At 35.8% G+C, this 17,893-nt stretch overlaps 2 protein-coding genes across 2 annotated transcripts in view; one reads left to right on the plus strand and one right to left on the minus strand.

Moving 5' to 3' along the window:
* LOC105163191 (bifunctional 3-dehydroquinate dehydratase/shikimate dehydrogenase, chloroplastic) overlaps window positions 1–3,893 on the minus strand; it is a 4,082-nt gene extending 189 nt beyond the window's left edge. Inside the window, exons 1-9 of the mRNA XM_011081447.3 lie at window positions 3,555–3,893; window positions 2,038–2,146; window positions 1,233–1,792; window positions 1,083–1,146; window positions 907–1,015; window positions 670–819; window positions 434–582; window positions 175–337; window positions 1–68 (exon numbers count right to left, since the gene is read on the minus strand). The exon at window positions 1–68 is cut by the window's left edge and continues 189 nt beyond it. Coding sequence (XP_011079749.1) covers window positions 25–68; window positions 175–337; window positions 434–582; window positions 670–819; window positions 907–1,015; window positions 1,083–1,146; window positions 1,233–1,792; window positions 2,038–2,146; window positions 3,555–3,754 — 1,548 coding nt within the window. The 5' untranslated portion in view covers window positions 3,755–3,893 and the 3' untranslated portion in view covers window positions 1–24. The remainder of the gene's footprint in view (window positions 69–174; window positions 338–433; window positions 583–669; window positions 820–906; window positions 1,016–1,082; window positions 1,147–1,232; window positions 1,793–2,037; window positions 2,147–3,554) is intronic.
* A 2,011-nt stretch (window positions 3,894–5,904) lies between these two features.
* On the plus strand, window positions 5,905–17,707 carry DEG2 (DEGP protease 2). The gene is made up of 21 exons (XM_020695140.2): window positions 5,905–6,163; window positions 6,613–6,789; window positions 7,310–7,360; window positions 8,118–8,191; window positions 8,339–8,402; window positions 8,910–8,954; window positions 9,442–9,549; window positions 10,384–10,461; window positions 11,875–11,941; window positions 12,120–12,178; window positions 12,425–12,524; window positions 13,571–13,650; window positions 14,463–14,519; window positions 15,313–15,416; window positions 15,966–16,053; window positions 16,152–16,237; window positions 16,356–16,380; window positions 16,481–16,552; window positions 16,780–16,830; window positions 16,949–17,009; window positions 17,086–17,707. The coding sequence occupies exons 1-21, from the start codon at window positions 5,987–5,989 to the stop codon at window positions 17,331–17,333; spliced, it is 1,872 nt and encodes a 623-aa protein (XP_020550799.1). The 5' UTR covers window positions 5,905–5,986; the 3' UTR covers window positions 17,334–17,707.
* Window positions 17,708–17,893: the final 186 nt, after the last annotated feature.

The raw sequence follows: 17,893 nt of genomic DNA on the forward strand, positions 1-17,893 counted from the left end.
GACGGCTGTTACGATAGATCTGCATCAAAATTGCTCTAGTACAATCTTGCGCATGAAATCTTCTGGTGCTGGAACGAGGGAAAAAATTGCCAACACATTTGGCAAAAGTAATGCATATCACTATATGATTTAAATTGGAAACGAGCAAACGAGAAATGAGAGCTAGTTGAGTACCTAATCCACCCGTGAACAGTTTAAACTGGCCAAGAGCCTGTCTGATGAACATCTCTACACCGCTCACAACTGTGGCTCCAACCTCTGCAGCCTCTTGCAATAGCCGGGTGTTTCTTGGCGTATAAACCGCATCAAAAACCAGTTCATATGATTTTAAAGCAACCTAAAAGGCAAATGGAGATGCACTATCCAATTAGTATAAGTTAGTTCCACATACATCAAAAGGGCTACTCTCCAATGGCTGAGGAGGATACAAAACCTTGGACACAGGAGTTTGATCTGTATTTGGCTCCATACCCACAGCAGAAGCATTTGCAAGAATCATTCCTTTCTCAGCCCGGAAGTCGTTTAAGCTTTCATATGGCAGAGCTTCACCGGACACTGCCATTGCAAGAGCCTTAGCCCTTTCTTTACACAGAGGAAAAGTAGAATTAGTTCATAGCCATTGCAGATGGAAACTCAATCCCCAGGCTTTACTTTGAGTTAAGTTCCTACCAAAATTGCGGTTGAATATAACAACTCTGGCCCCTCTGCTCCTAGCACCAAACGCTATTGCTCTTCCAGCTCCACCGGCTCCAACCAATACAAACAATTTTCCAGCAATTGGTGAAACATGCAATGCTTCTCCATTTCGGACAAAACGTTCTGATTCAAGAGTCTCAATGTCAATAACCGAGCTATGCTTAGATAACTATACACCTTATTGACAGCAAACAGAGAGGAGACAGATACCTCTAAATGCATCTTCAATAGCAGTTATACAAGCCTCACAATCGGTATTATAACCGACAAGCTTCCCATCCATAGGCCTCCGAACAATGGTGTTTACTGCTCCTATTGACTGAAAAATACAAACCATGTAAGTGATCTCCCGGTTTCTGCAGCACAATTGAAACTTGGAAACATACCAGAGCAAGAGGATGAACTTCATCACAGCAACTCACGGCAGTCTCTTTGTGCGGTATTCCCACACTACAAACAACTCCACACTTTAGATATGCACGAAAATACGATCTAATACATGAAAAAAAGACATCTTTGTGGCAAACAGCACATACCTGAAACCAGCAAAGTCATTGCAGGAGTAGACTCTGAAGAATTCCTTTATGTCATCGACTAAAAGCGGTACGTAAATCCCATTATACCCTGTCTGTCTGAATGCAGGATTATGCAGAAGAGGGCCTTTACTATGGCCTACGGGATTCGAGACAACACCGAAGATTTTCGTGTCTGCATTCATATTTTCTAACTTATATACATGTTTGATGCTAACTAGAGGTGGCAAGCCAGGTACAAATTTGCCCCCTAAAGATCCAAATATCATGGAAGCACCATATTTTGGCCCCAAGAGTTGGCTGATCAGACCTCTTTCTCCCATTGCTCTAGCAATAAGTGGTACCTGACAATGTGTGAGCATGTGGAAGAGAGGCGCTACATCTGTAATAGACTCGACATTGATCACAAGTTTAATGATATCTGCATCCGTAGATTGCATGCCAATGATCAAGTCAGCGAGTTTTTCTCTGGTAAAACCTCCTTTATTTACATGATTTGATACTATAATCCTCGTCTTTGATCTTTGTCTCTTGAGCTCATTAATCAACTCCTTAGTACACACCTGCAACATAAACAATAGTTGGAAAATTTTAACTCAAATCGAGTTTGGTCGAATCTAAACAGTGATCCAACACGATATATTTATTGTCGTGTGGTTGGTATACACTTATACACTTAAAGAAAAAGTGATCATTAACTTTCCTTAGTATCTCCTTTTTCTTCCTTACAATGGCCAAACAAAAAAAAAAAAAAAGAAAAGAAAAGAAAAAGAAGGAGAGAGAGAGAATTGGGGTATTGGTGACGGACCTGATGGTAAATTTCGACAAATTCGATGTCTAATTCAACGGCCCGTCTTAGAATTTCTAACCGTGTACTCTCAGAGCATCTTGTGCATGGCTGTTTAAGGTCATCGGGCCTGAGAAAAGTCGTCGTTATAATAAATTGAGGCCGACGCTCATCATATCATAATCCCAATACTAACAATGGTAAATACTTCATCAATATTGGTGGAAGTTTATTCTTACAGTGAGCCGACAAAAAAATATAATTATTATAGCAGAATATAAACTAATATAACAATTATTATAAATTAATAGGAACAGTGAGAAAACACAACAATGATAAATAATTTTGGCTCAGGGAGGCGGATCCGATGGGGAAGCTCACAGCAACAAAGGCCGACAACCCAACCACCGGTTGTTCAAACCCACCAAGGGACGACAATCACCAAGGCTAACCCACGCCACTGAGGCACCATCAAACCACTCAAGTTTACCTATGTCTTTTATTTTTTCTTTTCGAAGGCAGTGAATAAATAGGGAGAAGCCATTGATGATTGCGCAAAAAAACGAGAAAGAGGGAAGAATACGAGGAAGGTGAATAAATGCTGTCAAGGGAAAAGAATAAGAAGTCGAAGGGTTTCAATCATTTAAAAATGGGAACCGAGTCAGGTAATAGGTTGATCGGGTCGGTGGGACGAGTCAGGCTTTCCAAGTGGTGGGTTGGGGCTGTGGATTTGGGCCTACCGAATTTGGTCATGTTTTTCAACAAATATTAATATAAAAAAAAAGGGTAAAATACATTTTGCCCCTTGAACTATTCCTAATGTAGCATTTATCTCATTAAATTAACAAATATAACACTTACCCTTTTGGTTGGACAAAAATATCCCTCATGCTTTGAATAATTATATTATTTTCAATATATATATATATATTAGTATTTGCAAATTAAATCATCATCAAATTAATTAGAGAGTAACTGCAATTATTATTATTATTTTAAAGAAAAGTAACTCTACTTAATTTTATACGCTACACCAATTTTTTTATTATATTGATAATATTTTAGATTAATTTTAGTAGTTTATATAATTTATTTTTATTTATAAAATACTTTGAAATATCAAACATTATTTATCAATTTAGATATTTAGATATTTGAACTGTGTGCAATAAGTGGTTGTCTGCTAGTTTTATTTTGGGAAAGGAACATTTCCAAACTCTGTCCGTATGCATCCAAAGTAGAAATATTTTTGGTGTGACCTATCTACCATGAGAGCGCATCAATCAAGAGCCACCCACCCCGGTTAAAACTTAAAGATTTTTCTTTTGCTTTTATACAAATTCGAACGAGAAAAAGAAAAACAAATGGGATGCTTGAATTTAAACACAATAATAGGCTGTTCTAAAGGTGGAAATATTGATGAAAACAACTCTAATTACTGTATTATAACTTAAGACCATCAAATAAAATTCAAGTACGGAAATAGCAAGGAATCCAGCATTATGGAATAAGACCAAAATTTCGGAGAAAACAAATACCCGAAAGAGAGAATGGAGGGTAAGGTTCTGAGGGTGAAGAGGCGTTCAAGCTCCGAAATGTGGGAGAAAGACATGGAAGCAACGCAGAGTTCCACAATATCTGCTCCTTCTTTCTTGGCTAACTCCATCGCACTCAACATTTCTTCTCCACTTTCACATTCTAAAGCTGTGCAAACAAGCAGGTCGCTTTTAGAACCCATCAAATCTCTCTCTTATTTTACTCCTCAACTAGAGATGAGAATTCTCTTGCTTTTATATATGTAAAATCTACCCTCCTTTCTCATCACATCATTTGCATTGTACCAATGTCTGGCACCGTGCCACTAGAACCACTAGTATCTACTTGTACAAACACAACATCAATTATTTGCATTCAACCTTTTTCTTATTCAACCAACCATAATTTTGTTGTATACTTGTCAAAGAATCGGTATGGCTCGGGAATGCATCGGAACATGAAATAAAAAAATTAAAATGGTTCAAATGGGTGTTCCCTTTGAAATTTCCGGGCATTTGGAGTTTATCAAAAGTATAATAATAAACATATAAATATGCTAGACAAGTGCCTATAGGATGAAACAAAAAGCATAGAAAAAAAAAACATAAAATTTTACCTTTTTCTTTCTATATTTGAGCAACAACATGCGTTGTTCCCTTTACGTTCTCCCGTTATGTTCACTTGAAAATTTAAACTAGAATCTCTAAGTTATCCACACCACATAATGGAATAGATATAGTTCTTTTTCTATTGCTAGATATAACAAAGAATAAAAAGAAAAACAACTCCAAACATAATGCTTTTGGATTGCTTTATGTTCTAACTTAAATCCAATTTAATATAGAACAAAAGGAGAATATTTTGAAAGAGACAAAAAGGCGCAAATTTCTTGGCTCATGTTAATGGTTATGCATGATATGTGTGTAGTTTTATTACATATAATTAAATTCAAAATTAATAACTCCCAAGTTTGCCTCCAAGGCAACCCATCCACACACATGCATATAACCTCCAACCATGATGAAATAACCACTCCATTATAAAAAAAATTATTTGGCTTGCAATAAATTAGTAATAATTCAATGGGGGTAAATATAGATCCCTTTTTTTAACTTTTTTGTTAATATCAGCAAATTATGTGAATTTTGATTAGCGGATATACTAATTTGTTAGACGGAAACAAATCTCAGGGGTGCTAGATGTAATTTCTCAAACGAAGGAAGTCTACATGTAATTACACTAAATTTCAGGGGAGGAGAGTGTAATTGTCCCTTAAATTTATAATAAAAAAAACCAATTTAGCACTATGATATGTACTAGATTTCAGCCGCACCACAAAGATCGAAAGATCTTCAGACAAATTTTAAAATTGACTGGAGACTAAATGCAAAACAGATGTTAACACTTCGATACTTAATTGAGTAATGTTTATTGAATAAAATGAAGAAAAAACTTGAAATGATGCGAGAGTAATGGTGAAATATGAAGAAAAAAGTTATATAATTTGTATGGAGTACAAAAAGTGTGCTAAAAGTTGCTAAAATCGATAGAGAGTTGAGTGTAGGAGTAAGAGTTCAAGTGTGAGAGTAAATGTTACTAAATGATTGTATGGAGCCTCCATTTATAGGTGACTTTTGGTGTCATTGGATGGTATATGTGTTAGCTAAATAACAAAAAAAGAATCTCAATATTTGGATTTATCTTGAAGGAGTTATGACATTTTGATTAAGTCTTGTTCAGTCTGTCTGAGTCTTCTGGAATTTTGTTACTTACTGGTTACTAGCAAGGTTGCCGACGGCTAGGAGCATGCTGGAGACATTTTAAGGTGATATATCCTAATGTGTTGATAATCTGTATGATGGGTCTGTCTAGTTGTTTGATGACGTATCGAGTTGAAAATGACTTTGCGAATTTAGTAAATATAAGAGAAAAGGCTTTGTGGGCCTTTTTTACTTGTCCATGGGCCAAACTATTTGAGACCAATTGGGTTGATGGGTGTGCGTTAGGCCGGTGTAAGAAATATAGAGGGGCTATCACAATGCATTATGAGCAAGTTAAAGATTATAAATTTCAGTCTTATCGAACACGTGAATATTTATTTTTGTATGAATTTATTGATATTTATTTCAATAATTTTCAGTTATATTTAAGTGTTGGTTGAATCTATATTGTGTTGAATTGTTCAATTTATTGAAATATTGATATTTTAATATAATTTTTATTCTTTTAAGAAAAAAGACAATGATTGGTAATCAATTAAATAAAGTTGTACTAATTTTTATATAGGGGAGTTCAAATATTTATGTCACTAATAAAAAAGGAAATACGGGAGCGCCAAAGCGTGCGCTAATCAAATTGACCGTTTTTATATACGTTACAAAAGGATAAGGAAACCGCAGACCTACTTCACTCTCTCTTCATTGTTGAACGTTTAATGGCAATCGCAGCCGCAAACTGCTGGTTCTCCACCGGCTGCACCACCACCTACAGCCTCTTCTCCACTTCGCGTAGGCCGACTTATTTGTCTAGTGTTCGTAAACCCTCCGATGATCAGAATCAAGCTCCGATTCAAGGAAAACCCAAGAAATCCCTCTGTAAATTCGGCATTCAGGTATGACGGAGCCTTATTTTCTTGTATCCGATATTTTTGGTTTCTTGTCTTTTTGAGTGAGAAGTATTGATTCTTGAACTGAGATAAACACATATTAATACAATTTTATGGAAGGAAGAATTGTAGGAATTCTACTAAAGCCATTTATGTTTTTCTTGGATTATTTCTTGTTGCTTTATTGTGAAGATGTACTAGTTTATTTACTTGAGGAAAAGTATAAGAGTATGAAAATCTTTTATATCTTGTTTTGGAATACATTCTCTAGTAGAGGCTAGTCCAGTATAATAGTATTCAAGAAAAAGACTAATATAATCTTATGATTTTATGATGCCCTTCTATATGTTGTCCTTGAATACTTTTGGTGAAAGAGTCTAGTCCTGTATATCCTGCTTAATGAAAATGATTAGCCTATGTCTACTAAGCCCCTTATATCTTGTTCTTGATTCCAGAATGAAGTTAGCACTCTGAAATTTAAGCTGAAATCAAGAGATGAAAGGTCCTTTCCAAATTCTGAGGGTAGAAGTGATTGGAATAAAGCTGGACGGTCCCAATCAACAGTGTTCAAATCACTTGGTGTACAGAAGAAAGAAAGCCAGGGAATTCTGGTTGACTTGAAGGAACAACAGGTACCTGGATCCATTAACCTCAATCATTGTCAATAAAGCCAGCAGGTGCATTTATGATCTATCTAAGTGTTCATTTTCCTTTTGGGTGGGAAGGAGATGTGGAGGTGAATGGTGCTTGAGAACCAGGGATTAGTCAATTATGATCTGGTCATTGCTGTTCAATAACTTGCTTGTAAATTGTAATTTACTGATGATGTGAAAGATTTTAGTAGAACTCAATAGTACCTTTGTTGTCTTCCTGGCATAAATAAACATTCTCTGCAAATTTTCAAGTTATTGATGCTCATCTATTGTTTCCTATCAGCTACTTGTGAAACTGTCATCCTTATATTTGACATTTGGTAATTATCTCTATCACTCTTTTCTATTAAATTTTTAGCCGACATGCTACAAATGGAAATATTACAAGCTTATGATTTCGTGCAAATATTATTTTCTGACTTACTATTAGTAGCAATACTGCGGGCAATTTTAGCTGATTTCATTTCAGTCCTCAAGCCTAATCAGTTACCTTTCCCAGGTTGAGGCGGGTAATCTTCAGAATGCTTCTTTCCTTAATGCTGTTGTTAAGGTGAATATCTACTGTTTATTAATATTGTAGTTATATTAGTATCATTCTTTTACTTTTTCTTTCCTTAGGCTTTAGCTGCAGTTTACTTTTTCTCCACCTGTTTTTACACATGAGAAAGACAAAATGAACTTTTTCTCGATCCTGCATTTTGCTTGCAGGCTTATGCTTCCTACATTCTGCATTAGAGCCCTTGCCTACTCATTTTTTACTTGTTACTTCCCTCCTTGTATGCTTTATTCTCTATATACCAAAATAATATCAACCCAAACACCTTGAAATCATTTAGATGCAAACATGACTTCTATAATTCTTTTATTGATGAAGCTTTGATTGGTCATTCTTTTGATGCTTGAAGTTAACACATGAATTTTAACGGTGTTAATGAGCATTGCCTGCAATTATTCATATATGTTGTAAAATTCGGATGCTCATTTTTATGTTCTTCATCAGTGTTTAGTTTATTCAAGCATGAAATATTTAATGGTTCAGTTAATTAATGAATACTGTTTGCAATTACTCATATATGTTTGTGAAACTTGGTTTCTTATCAACATGTAAAAAAATTGTGGTATTCATATTTATTTTCCTTTATCTGTATTTTGTTTTGTGTATCTTCCCTCAATATAATTTTGTTAAAGTCTCAAATGACGTCTTAATAGGAACTTGTGCTGAAAGTTGTAGAAAATCCTTGTTTTGTAATTCTAATATGCTATCGTCCTTGCTAACTTTTTCCTCTTTTTTCCTCCCTGCCATTTAGGTTTACTGTACTCATACTGCCCCGGACTATTCCCTTCCTTGGCAGAAACAACGACAGTACACAAGCACAGGAAGGCATGTCTGAGACACCTTTTCTCCGAGTTTCATTTTGCAAGAAGCTGTTATCTTTTCTTGAACCTAAGTTGAAAAGCATTTCTGAACTTCTTAATTGCAACCTCCCTTTTTGATTCAGACTGATGAAAGTTTTTGCATGCCCTGCAGTGCTTTCATGATTGGGGATGGGAAGCTATTGACAAATGCACACTGTGTTGAACATAATACACAGGTAACACCTGAACTTTTGATTCCATTCTGTTCTTGCTTATGCACATGTTGCATCATAACATGCTTGAGGTATTGAGTGGAAGGAAATGACCCATCTTTGCATCAGTGTCCTATTGACAAGACTCAGTATTAAGGCATGTCTTATATGCTCCCTGTTTGCATGTGGGCCACATCTGATTGGTTAGTTTTGGAGTTTTAAGGAATTTATAATCTTTGGGCAGAAAAATCAATGATTTACTATATTCACTATCCTTGATTTCAATTTCCTTTAAAATCCAGTGTCATTTGAAACCCTATTCCTTGTTAGCTAATATTTTTCTAATACTATTAGAAAATTAAGCAAGTCTTGAATGTTAGCGCTCTTGTACCATTCTCCAGTCAATGGAATTTAAGCTAATGGATTGGCAATTAAGGATTCAAACCTAACCAGCTTCCTCATTGATTTTTTGTCCTCATTTGCACTATAAGTGTCCTTCGTTTACTAGTTCAAATTTTTGTTTGGTTGCAGGTCAAAGTGAAAAGAAGAGGGGATGATACAAAGTATGTTGCCAAGGTAGCCATCTTTGAGATTCGACTAGCCACTGCCATTATATTCTTCTTTTACTATATATACGACTTTCACTCTTTTCATGAAACCTCCTAATATTACCGGACAAGTGCCAAAAGTGGTATATATGACCCAGCAACTTATGAAGATGAAAGCCTAAGCAATGAATGAATCTGATATCTTATGCTGTCTATTGAAATTTGGCCTTTGATCTGTTAGATAATGTCAATCCTCATCTGAGGTCGGAACGATAGATAAAAACAAAGGTTTTTTACTCTAAATCTTTAAGTTTGAAGAAACACTAAATAGTAATCTCTCAGATGCATGCTAATGAATTAATGTAACCATACGTGCACTTTCTGACCCAAGGAGAAAGTAAAGACACCAAAAAAAAAGAAAGAAGAAAAAGAAGGAAAGTAACCGATAGAGGAAAGTGGAAATTCATAGCGTATCTTTGATGAGGTACTTACGCTGTACTCAGTCATAATTACAGGTCCTAGCAAGAGGCGTAGAATGTGATATAGCTTTGCTTTCTGTTGAAAGCAAGGAATTTTGGCAAGGAGCTGAGCCTCTTCATTTTGGATGCTTGCCTAATTTGCAGGTACGCTTGTTTGATCTTCCTCTACTTTCCAAGTAAGACACCTTGTTTGGCCCCTTATTGTTATATATAAGCATGCAATATTATGTTCTCTTGATTTTCTTGTGTTTCAGTGCATTTGTTTTTTTTTTGTTGCTATCTGTTCTTGCACAGGAGATGCCAACATAATCTGTGACACTGCAGAAATCGCCAATTTCCATTTTTTTTTTCTGCTATAAGTTTTTTTGCAGTCATCTTCTACTTCTGGAAATAATAGAAATCCACATATCAAAGTTACACTTACATGGGTAGCATTTAATTGATAAATGTAACTGAGTTGCGCTGGATACATCTCTTCCTGTATAATACATCTGTTTTCCATATGGTTTGTGTTTTCTTCTTCTGATGTCTCCCAGTATTATTCACTTGTAAAAACAAATGAACTCCATGTCTTTGTAAAATAGTTTTGGATTGGTCTCACAGAGATAGGAAGCTGATTGTGATGGAAAATAAATAACATATTTTCTTGCTTGGTTCTTGTGTAACTGGTTTACGTCTGCTTTCAGTTAAATAATATTTCCGAAATCTCAATCTGAGTGTGTTTTTATGTCTGTCTTTCCAAGTACATTCAGTTTAGCTTTGTGTTAAAATTGTACTTCGTTTGTGTCTGTGAGTGCTTATTCTCATGTGCATAGCTTGTTTTTATGGCACATGCGCCATATAGACTTTGAGACTTGCAGGGGATTACATGCCTTTTGCCAAATGGCATCATTTGTGTCTAATCTCAATGTGATTGCCTTAAACTGATTCTTTACTTTTTCTTACCCATGTTTCCCTTTATGCCTCTGGAATTTGCAGGATGCAGTGACTGTTGTTGGTTATCCTCTTGGAGGAGAAACCATTTCAGTGTCGAAGGGGGTAGTATCAAGAATTGAGGTTTGTTCACTCTATGAAACTCTAGGATTACATATTATCCATATAATCGCCACGCCATTGATTAGAATATGAGGCCTTGGCCTACATCCTGATGGAAACTAAAGTTTATTTTGTAATCTGGACGAATCATCTTGGACATAAGATATATTATTTTGCTGGAAGCAGAAATATAATCCTTTCGGAATTCATAATTTTGCTGAAAAATAAAAAAGATGTCTCAGCCATCTCTTGATGTGGGAAAACACATACATTTTGTTGTAGAAAAGAGCCCACACACACAAAACCTCAAGATTTTTTTTTTTAAATGTAATTTTAGAGTTAGAAGCAACCCAGAATTTTTGATGATTCAGAAATGAACTTCAGCTTTTGCATCCTTGGCTGTCTTTCAAACTTGCATCATTTGATCTAGTACATCTATAGTTTGCATAGTGATGGTTGTCATTATCTATTTTCCTTGAGGAAGGTTTTTGCATCATCAGTGGCCTGAGGCCTATATTCCTGATCTGGAAACTTGTATGAGCTCTTGACCTTTTAAAAAGCTAAACTGAACTTCGGAACAAGGAAAATTTGGCAGCATGAAGCACAAGTTTCTTGCTTTTTGCAAGAATGTGTTGTCAATTATGAATATGGTCAAGAAAGGTATCTCAAGTGATATTTAGGATGTCCATGGCCATTGGTTCATGAGCTCGTATTATTGTGTCTATCTCTCTCCTCCTTCAGTTGAAGAGTCCTCGAGAATTGCTCCATGTTTTGTTATAAGATCCTCCAGTCCAACCAAAAGTAATATCTTGGAGGGCTTCTGTTTTGTACAACTTGGGATAAATACCTAGATGGAGCAGTATTCTCCTGAAAGAAACAGTCTGCTATGGTGTTTGATTTTGTTAAGTCTTTCTTTTGTATTTACTTCTAAACGCCTAGTACTTACTGTTGTAACAAATAATGAAGCTCTTAACTCTTTTTAACTTTGATGGAACAAACCTATATGTTGCTAAGTGGCATTTAAAGGCTCAAAACCAATTTCATTCTTTGAAATTATAAAAGTATTGGAAATTTGGATGTTTGACTATTGGTATAACTGTAGGCAGCCTGTGGAGAGAACGACATAATATAAGTCAGTCTGTCAGTGTCTGAGGTCAGAGTGACAAAATCAGTTAAGTTTGATTAATGAAAACTAGGGGCTTTAATATATACAACAACGTTAATTTCCTTTCATGTATTGTGGAGGATATCTAACTTTATAGTGCATATTACTTGATGCTCTTTTCATCACACTTATTCAGGTAGCTGTGTGTAAGAAAATTCTCTGTCTCTATGGATGCATTTACATTAAAGGAAAAAGAGGATCAGAAGTTATATCCAACTCACTAGTCCTGATTCTTTCTATTAAGCTCAATACTTGTCATTTACTTTCAGGTAACATCATATGCTCATGGATCTTCTGAGTTACTTGGTATTCAAATTGATGCCGCAATAAATCCTGGTAAGTATATGTGTGAAACTAGGAGTAGTACTTTCTAGTTGGAACTATCTGTTGTTGGTTAGATATATCTCCCATTTTGCTAACTCATCACTTCTTATGGCTTACGACACTCGTATTCTCCCATAGTTATGTTCTATCCTTATACCATTTTCCATTGCTTTTGCTAATCATATTTTAGGTAATAGCGGTGGCCCTGCGTTCAATGACAAAGGAGAGTGCATTGGGGTTGCGTTCCAGGTAGGCTCTTTAAGTTAACTTTGATTTCAAGGAATTTTGGAAGTTTTGATGCTCTTTTGTTTATCCACTTTATTTTGGTGAGAATTGATATTAGGCTGCACTTTTGTGAATCCATTGTGCCTTCTGGAGTTGTTTTCATCTTTTTCTTTAAGGTGTTCCTGGTCCTCGTTTGAGAGATCCAATGGTTTCCTGTCCCTCATCAGCCATTTCTTTCACTATCATATTCTCAGAGGACCTTTCTTTTAGGTATACAGATCTGATGATGTTGAGAATATTGGTTATGTGATTCCAACGACAGTTGTATCTCATTTTCTTGAAGATTATGAGAAGAATGGGAAATACACCGGTGAGGCTTCCATGAACTAGTAATTTTCATTGTATTGTGCTTTTCATGATGAAGAGATCTGCTACTTATTCAATTAAGTGCTGCATGCTAACATTAATAAGAGTGAGCCACGGGACAGATTTCTATGAGTGCTGGCTTTTAAAAATATTAAAATGGTGTATTTAGAAGGACTGGAGATATGTTGCAGAGATGTCGTAGTTGTCTGGATGAGATATGTTCTTTTGAGGGACTCAAACATGTACTTTTAACTGATCGAAATTCATGGATTTTGATTGCTGGCCATCTGAAAATAGGAGGAAGATTTACCAATTCCTATCATTAACTAATTATTTGTTATTGACCCTCCTGAAGTGGAAAATAAGAGCTAAAGACTTTCATGTAAATTCTATTGACTGAGTCATTGATATGTGCAATGATTAAACTAAGATAAACCGAGGAGTTTGATGTTGTACCATGTTTTTCCTTCAGATGAGATGTGCTGGTCAGTGTTTGCTGCTGACATATAATAGTAGCAAGTTTCTTTTTCTTTGACTAATGTCAGAATCTTTCATTAAGCATTATATTCTACACCTTTGTGAGACACTGAGGGTTTTATTCCTGTCTCAATCCGTCCCTGTATGAGAATAATCTATCTCATACATCCTAGGTGTATTTTGTTTCTTTCATGTGCAGTTATTTGCCATTTCTTTTCATATTTTCATTTTCCTTTTCCAGTGTGGCATAGCCCACCCAGTCATGCACCCCATGGACATTGGTCGAGGATGCATCAGTATTTATTTCTTACTTCAACCACATTGCACAAAATTAAGGAATGTGACTATCGTCATATTTTATTGGGCTCCCATTGTTACCTGGTTTTATTTTCCCCACAAAAGTCTTCCCTCATAAAGTGATGCCAGGATGTGCTACAGAGAAAGCACTGAATTGATGCAACCTCATGTGAATTCTTTTTCTGAATCATCTAAATATATTTTCTTTTCTATGAGCAATAGAGCATTTGATAAATCTTGAAGATTACTACTCATGGAAGTATGCTGAATTCTCAGGTTTTCCTTCTCTTGGTGTGTTGTTGCAAAAATTGGAGAATCCAGCTTTGCGGGCATGCTTAAATGTGCCAACTAATGAGGTCTTTCTCTTTTTATTAACACGATTGGAAGGATCCGCCGATTTGTGTGTTTGACACTTATATTTTTTGCTGCTATTATTTGACACATCAACTTATATTGTGTTACCAAGAACTGATATTCTCATGGAGTGTGGTTATGGAATATTGTTTGATTTTAGTATCTACATTTATTATTCTATATCAATATATGCCCTGAGATTGATTATCTATCTGGATTCTGGAAGTTTCAACTAATAGGTTTGGTGGATTAATATCTTGGATGCTAAGAGTAATTTGGCTATACTTTAATTAAGAGCTGGTGAGGCAATACGGGGTGCTTGCTTTGGCATTCATGATGATGCTTTTGGATGTTATTATCTGGTGAAGCAAAATATTTGTTTGCATTGTTCACAAATGTAGCACACTGTGAGGTACAGATCTTAAGTGGCAAGTTATGTTGTTTATCATTCCTGCTGAAAAATTTGCTCTTAATTTCAAAGCACTGTTAACTCAGCTCTTCTTCCACCTTTTCCCTTTGCTATTTGTTTGCTCTTTAGACTCCTCCATTGAGTCACTTTTTCTGGTAGCTCCTATTGTTACTTGCATGGCCTCCTAATTGGTCCTTTATGGTAATTCTTTTTCCATCTCTTTTTTAACTGGGAAGAACAAAAAGAGCATAAACTTTGATACTTATGTTGGTAAATATCTTCTATCATTTTGGTTAGCTGTGCCTGAAAAAGGCGTTTTCCGTTGCCAGATTACTAACTATTTTGCTGCTTTTTTCTTTGGTTGGCCTATTTTACGCCTCCTGATAGTCTCCTAATTTTCTGCAGGGTGTACTTGTGCGAAAGGTTGAACCAACTTCCCATGCCAATGCTGTGTTGAAGGAGGTATGCCTACCTTCAAACTTCTAGAGCTTTTCGTTGATCTTTTCTTACCTCAAATAACTGTCACTTACTTTAATGTGTTGGTACCACAATTTTTGGTTTGTGTCCTTCATGACTCCCTTAATTTCTTGAAACATCTAACTTCAGTGTATTCATCAGCTTTTGATTCCTTGCTGTTCCTCTATGTATTCATCAATTTTTTGTTTCCGAAAAGATTGTGAAAAGATATGCTTTCGGTCCTTTTGTTCCTCAATTGTATTTGCTTCTTCGTAAACCAATGACTAGTGAATTATTTTTCTGTTTTCAATCAGGAAGTATATGACACAAAAAATAAGCTCGGTGCTTTAAAACTGGAATTAGTGCTATTACTCGATCTTGTTTCAAATAATAACTGGATGAAGCACTTTTATCTTTTGGATGCATGCTGGATTATGCACCCTTGCCTTACTGCAGAATTGAAGGTTTATTAGATAAAACTCTGGCATGTTTCTGGAACTCTCAGTTTTTAAAATAGAAGACGAAATAATGTTTCAGCTGGGACCGCTGCTTCATGTAAAGCTAGCTGCTCTGGTAAATTTGCATAGGATTGTAAAGAAATAAATCAGGTTGAAATTTGATTACACTGAGTAACAGAGCTAACTTCATATTGCGTTTAATCTCATTGATAATGGTTTTTGCATTAGTTCTATGTTCTGCTTGAACAAAATAAACTTTCTACTTTATTATCCAGTAGAACAGTGGAGAAGATGACCTTTTTGCATGTCAAGTAACATTTAGTTCTTTAATTGTCTTCCAGGGGGATGTCATAGTAAGCTTTGACAATGTTCGCGTTGGGTGTGAAGGAACAGTACCTTTCCGGTCATCTGAGCGCATTGCGTTCCGCTATCTTATCAGTCAAAAGTAAAATTTATTTTGCATGAATATTGAATTTTATATGGAACTCATCATGAAATCAATCTTACTATATTTCATTTACGAATTTGTAATTAACTGTCACCATTTTTCTACAAGCCTTCTCCATTGCGCACATCTATTGTTATTATGCCTGGGTGTCAGTATCTAAAAGGATACCAATTTTAACACCTAAGCTACATCTTCATTTTTATCATGAATTATTTTATTGTCAGTGGCATGAATATTTGGTCTGTTATACTTCTCATAAGAGATGGGAAGAGACATACTATTTGTGCATAAATCTGCTCCCACCTTTCACGGTCTACTCGTCTTCCCCTGTTATGGATAGAGCACCCTCCATGTTATCTTTGATGATTGTATGATAATGTCGTCTAGAAAAGCTCATGCCCTCCCTGAACCTGAATTAAGGATCTGACTATACATTTGATTTCCAGTTATTCTAGGAAACTAACTTCTCTTCGGGTCCCAATGAAACATCTCATTTACTTGCTATTGAACTGATGCTCATGCTCTTACTATGATGCTCATTGTCAGATTTACGGGAGATGAAGCAGAACTTGGCATTATTAGGGGAGGGCAGTTTCTGAAAGTTCAAGTCATTTTGGATACGCGAGTACATTTGGTAAGTGTAATTTCGTTTTATGATTAAACTGTTCAGTTTTCTAAACAGGATTAAGGCTTGGCGATTAAATGGTCTTTTCCTACTATATTCATCTGAAGGTTCCATATCACATTGAAGGAGATCAACCATCATATTTAATAGTTGCTGGTTTGGTGTTTACACCTCTTTCAGAACCTCTGATAGGGTAAGTTTTATAATAATAGTTGTTGCAGTTATTTAACTGACTTTCCTATTAGCCATTCTAAAACATAGATCTTAAAGAGATGATACTTTGATAACCTCATTTATGTTTGTTCTGACAGGGAAGAATGTGAAGAAAGCATTGGGGTAACCTTTTTCTCCACTTCTTTCATTCTTTCCCTTACATATATGATAAATTATGTATCTCTTAAATTCTCTGGTTGATTAGAAGCTTCTTCATTGTCAGTTAAAATTGTTGACTAAAGCACGGTACTCTATGCCAAGGTTCAAAGGAGAACAGATAGTAATCCTATCGCAGGTATGCACTTGGTTATGCATCTCCCAGCAGCAGCTTCTCTTCCTGGAGTTTTCATTCAGTTAATTTGTTGATACTCAAACTGCTAAGTCACAGTGGCATCAATTAAACTGAAGTTTTTGCAAGTAAAACTGCTATAATAAGCAAATGGTTCCAACAAAAGAAGTGTATATTTCATAATGCACTTGTGTTCAAGGTGACTTTGATTTACCATTTTTCTGTTTATACAGGTTCTGGCAAACGAAGTAAACATTGGATATGAAGATATGAGCAACGAACAGGCAAGTCAACTACAGCTATTTTTGAACTCTTTTGTGTCCCTCTGTTTGTGCTTTTTATGCATGTATGCAAATTTTGCAGTTTGTGCCATTGAACTTATAGAGAGAAAAACTATGACAGGTTTTGAAGTTAAATGGAACTTGGATCAGAAATATTCATCACCTGGCCCATCTAGTCGATTGTAAGGACTAGCATCTCGTCTATTTATTTCCTTGTACCCTGAACTGGTCTTGCACTAACATCGGACATCTGATCAGCTTGCAAGGAAAAATATCTAGTGTTTGAATTTGAAGACAACTTCTTGGTTGTTTTGGAGAGGGAATCAGCTTTAGCTGCTTCAGAGAGCATCCTCAAAGGCTATGGAATTCCATCAGAAAGATCAGCCGATCTGTTAGATCCGTATGTGGACCCTGTCAGCCAAAACGAACCCATAGATCAACGTGAGTTTGGCGACAGCCCTGCTTCAAATTCAGAGATTGTTCATGACGGTCTTCTTTGGGCGTAAGTGCTTCATTACATTTTAATAATAATTGAAAATTTCTGCATTTATGGTGCAGAAGTTAATTTTTGTAGAATGTAGGTATATTTGATTGAGGGTCTGCATTTGACCCTGAAACCATCGACAGCCCTTCCCCCCAACCCTACTCATGTTGTTTTACAATTCACTTGGGGGCTTGGGGTGGCAGAGCTTGCTCTGGGGGCTGTTGAATTGTTGTGATATTAGGTGATGGAGAATAGTAATGTCGATTCTTTGTAATTTATAAAACTAGACATGTGATCTTCAAACCGAAACTCGTGGGAGAGAATAGACCTGTCAACCCGCATGATTTATATCCTACTCGTACCCATATTCAATAAAGACTAGCGACTATTGATATACCCTACCCTTATTACAAGAATACAACATACAATAAATACAGATGTATACATGTTACTTGTTTCTCATAATATTTTAGGGTTAAATTCAATTTACGCCCTGTATTAATGAAAAAATATAAAAAAACCTCTGTAAAAAAAACTGCAATTTACCATCCTGTAACACTAAAAAAATGATGCCCATAGGGA

The sequence above is a fragment of the Sesamum indicum genome, linkage group LG6 (genome assembly GCF_026168435.1).
Source record: "Sesamum indicum cultivar Baizhima isolate 11 linkage group LG6, ASM2616843v1, whole genome shotgun sequence".
NCBI classification, from domain to species: Eukaryota; Viridiplantae; Streptophyta; class Magnoliopsida; order Lamiales; family Pedaliaceae; genus Sesamum; species Sesamum indicum.

Bases quoted from the DNA above. Each gene is read 5' to 3' on its own strand.
- DEG2 (XM_020695140.2), top strand. From the start codon at position 5,987: ATGGCAATCGCAGCCGCAAACTGCTGGTTCTCCACCGGCTGCACCACC. The intron at 10,462-11,874 runs GTTTGTTCACTC...ATTTACTTTCAG, and splicing joins GGGTAGTATCAAGAATTGAG to GTAACATCATATGCTCATGG. The intron at 16,831-16,948 runs GCAAGTCAACTA...AAACTATGACAG, and splicing joins AAGATATGAGCAACGAACAG to GTTTTGAAGTTAAATGGAAC.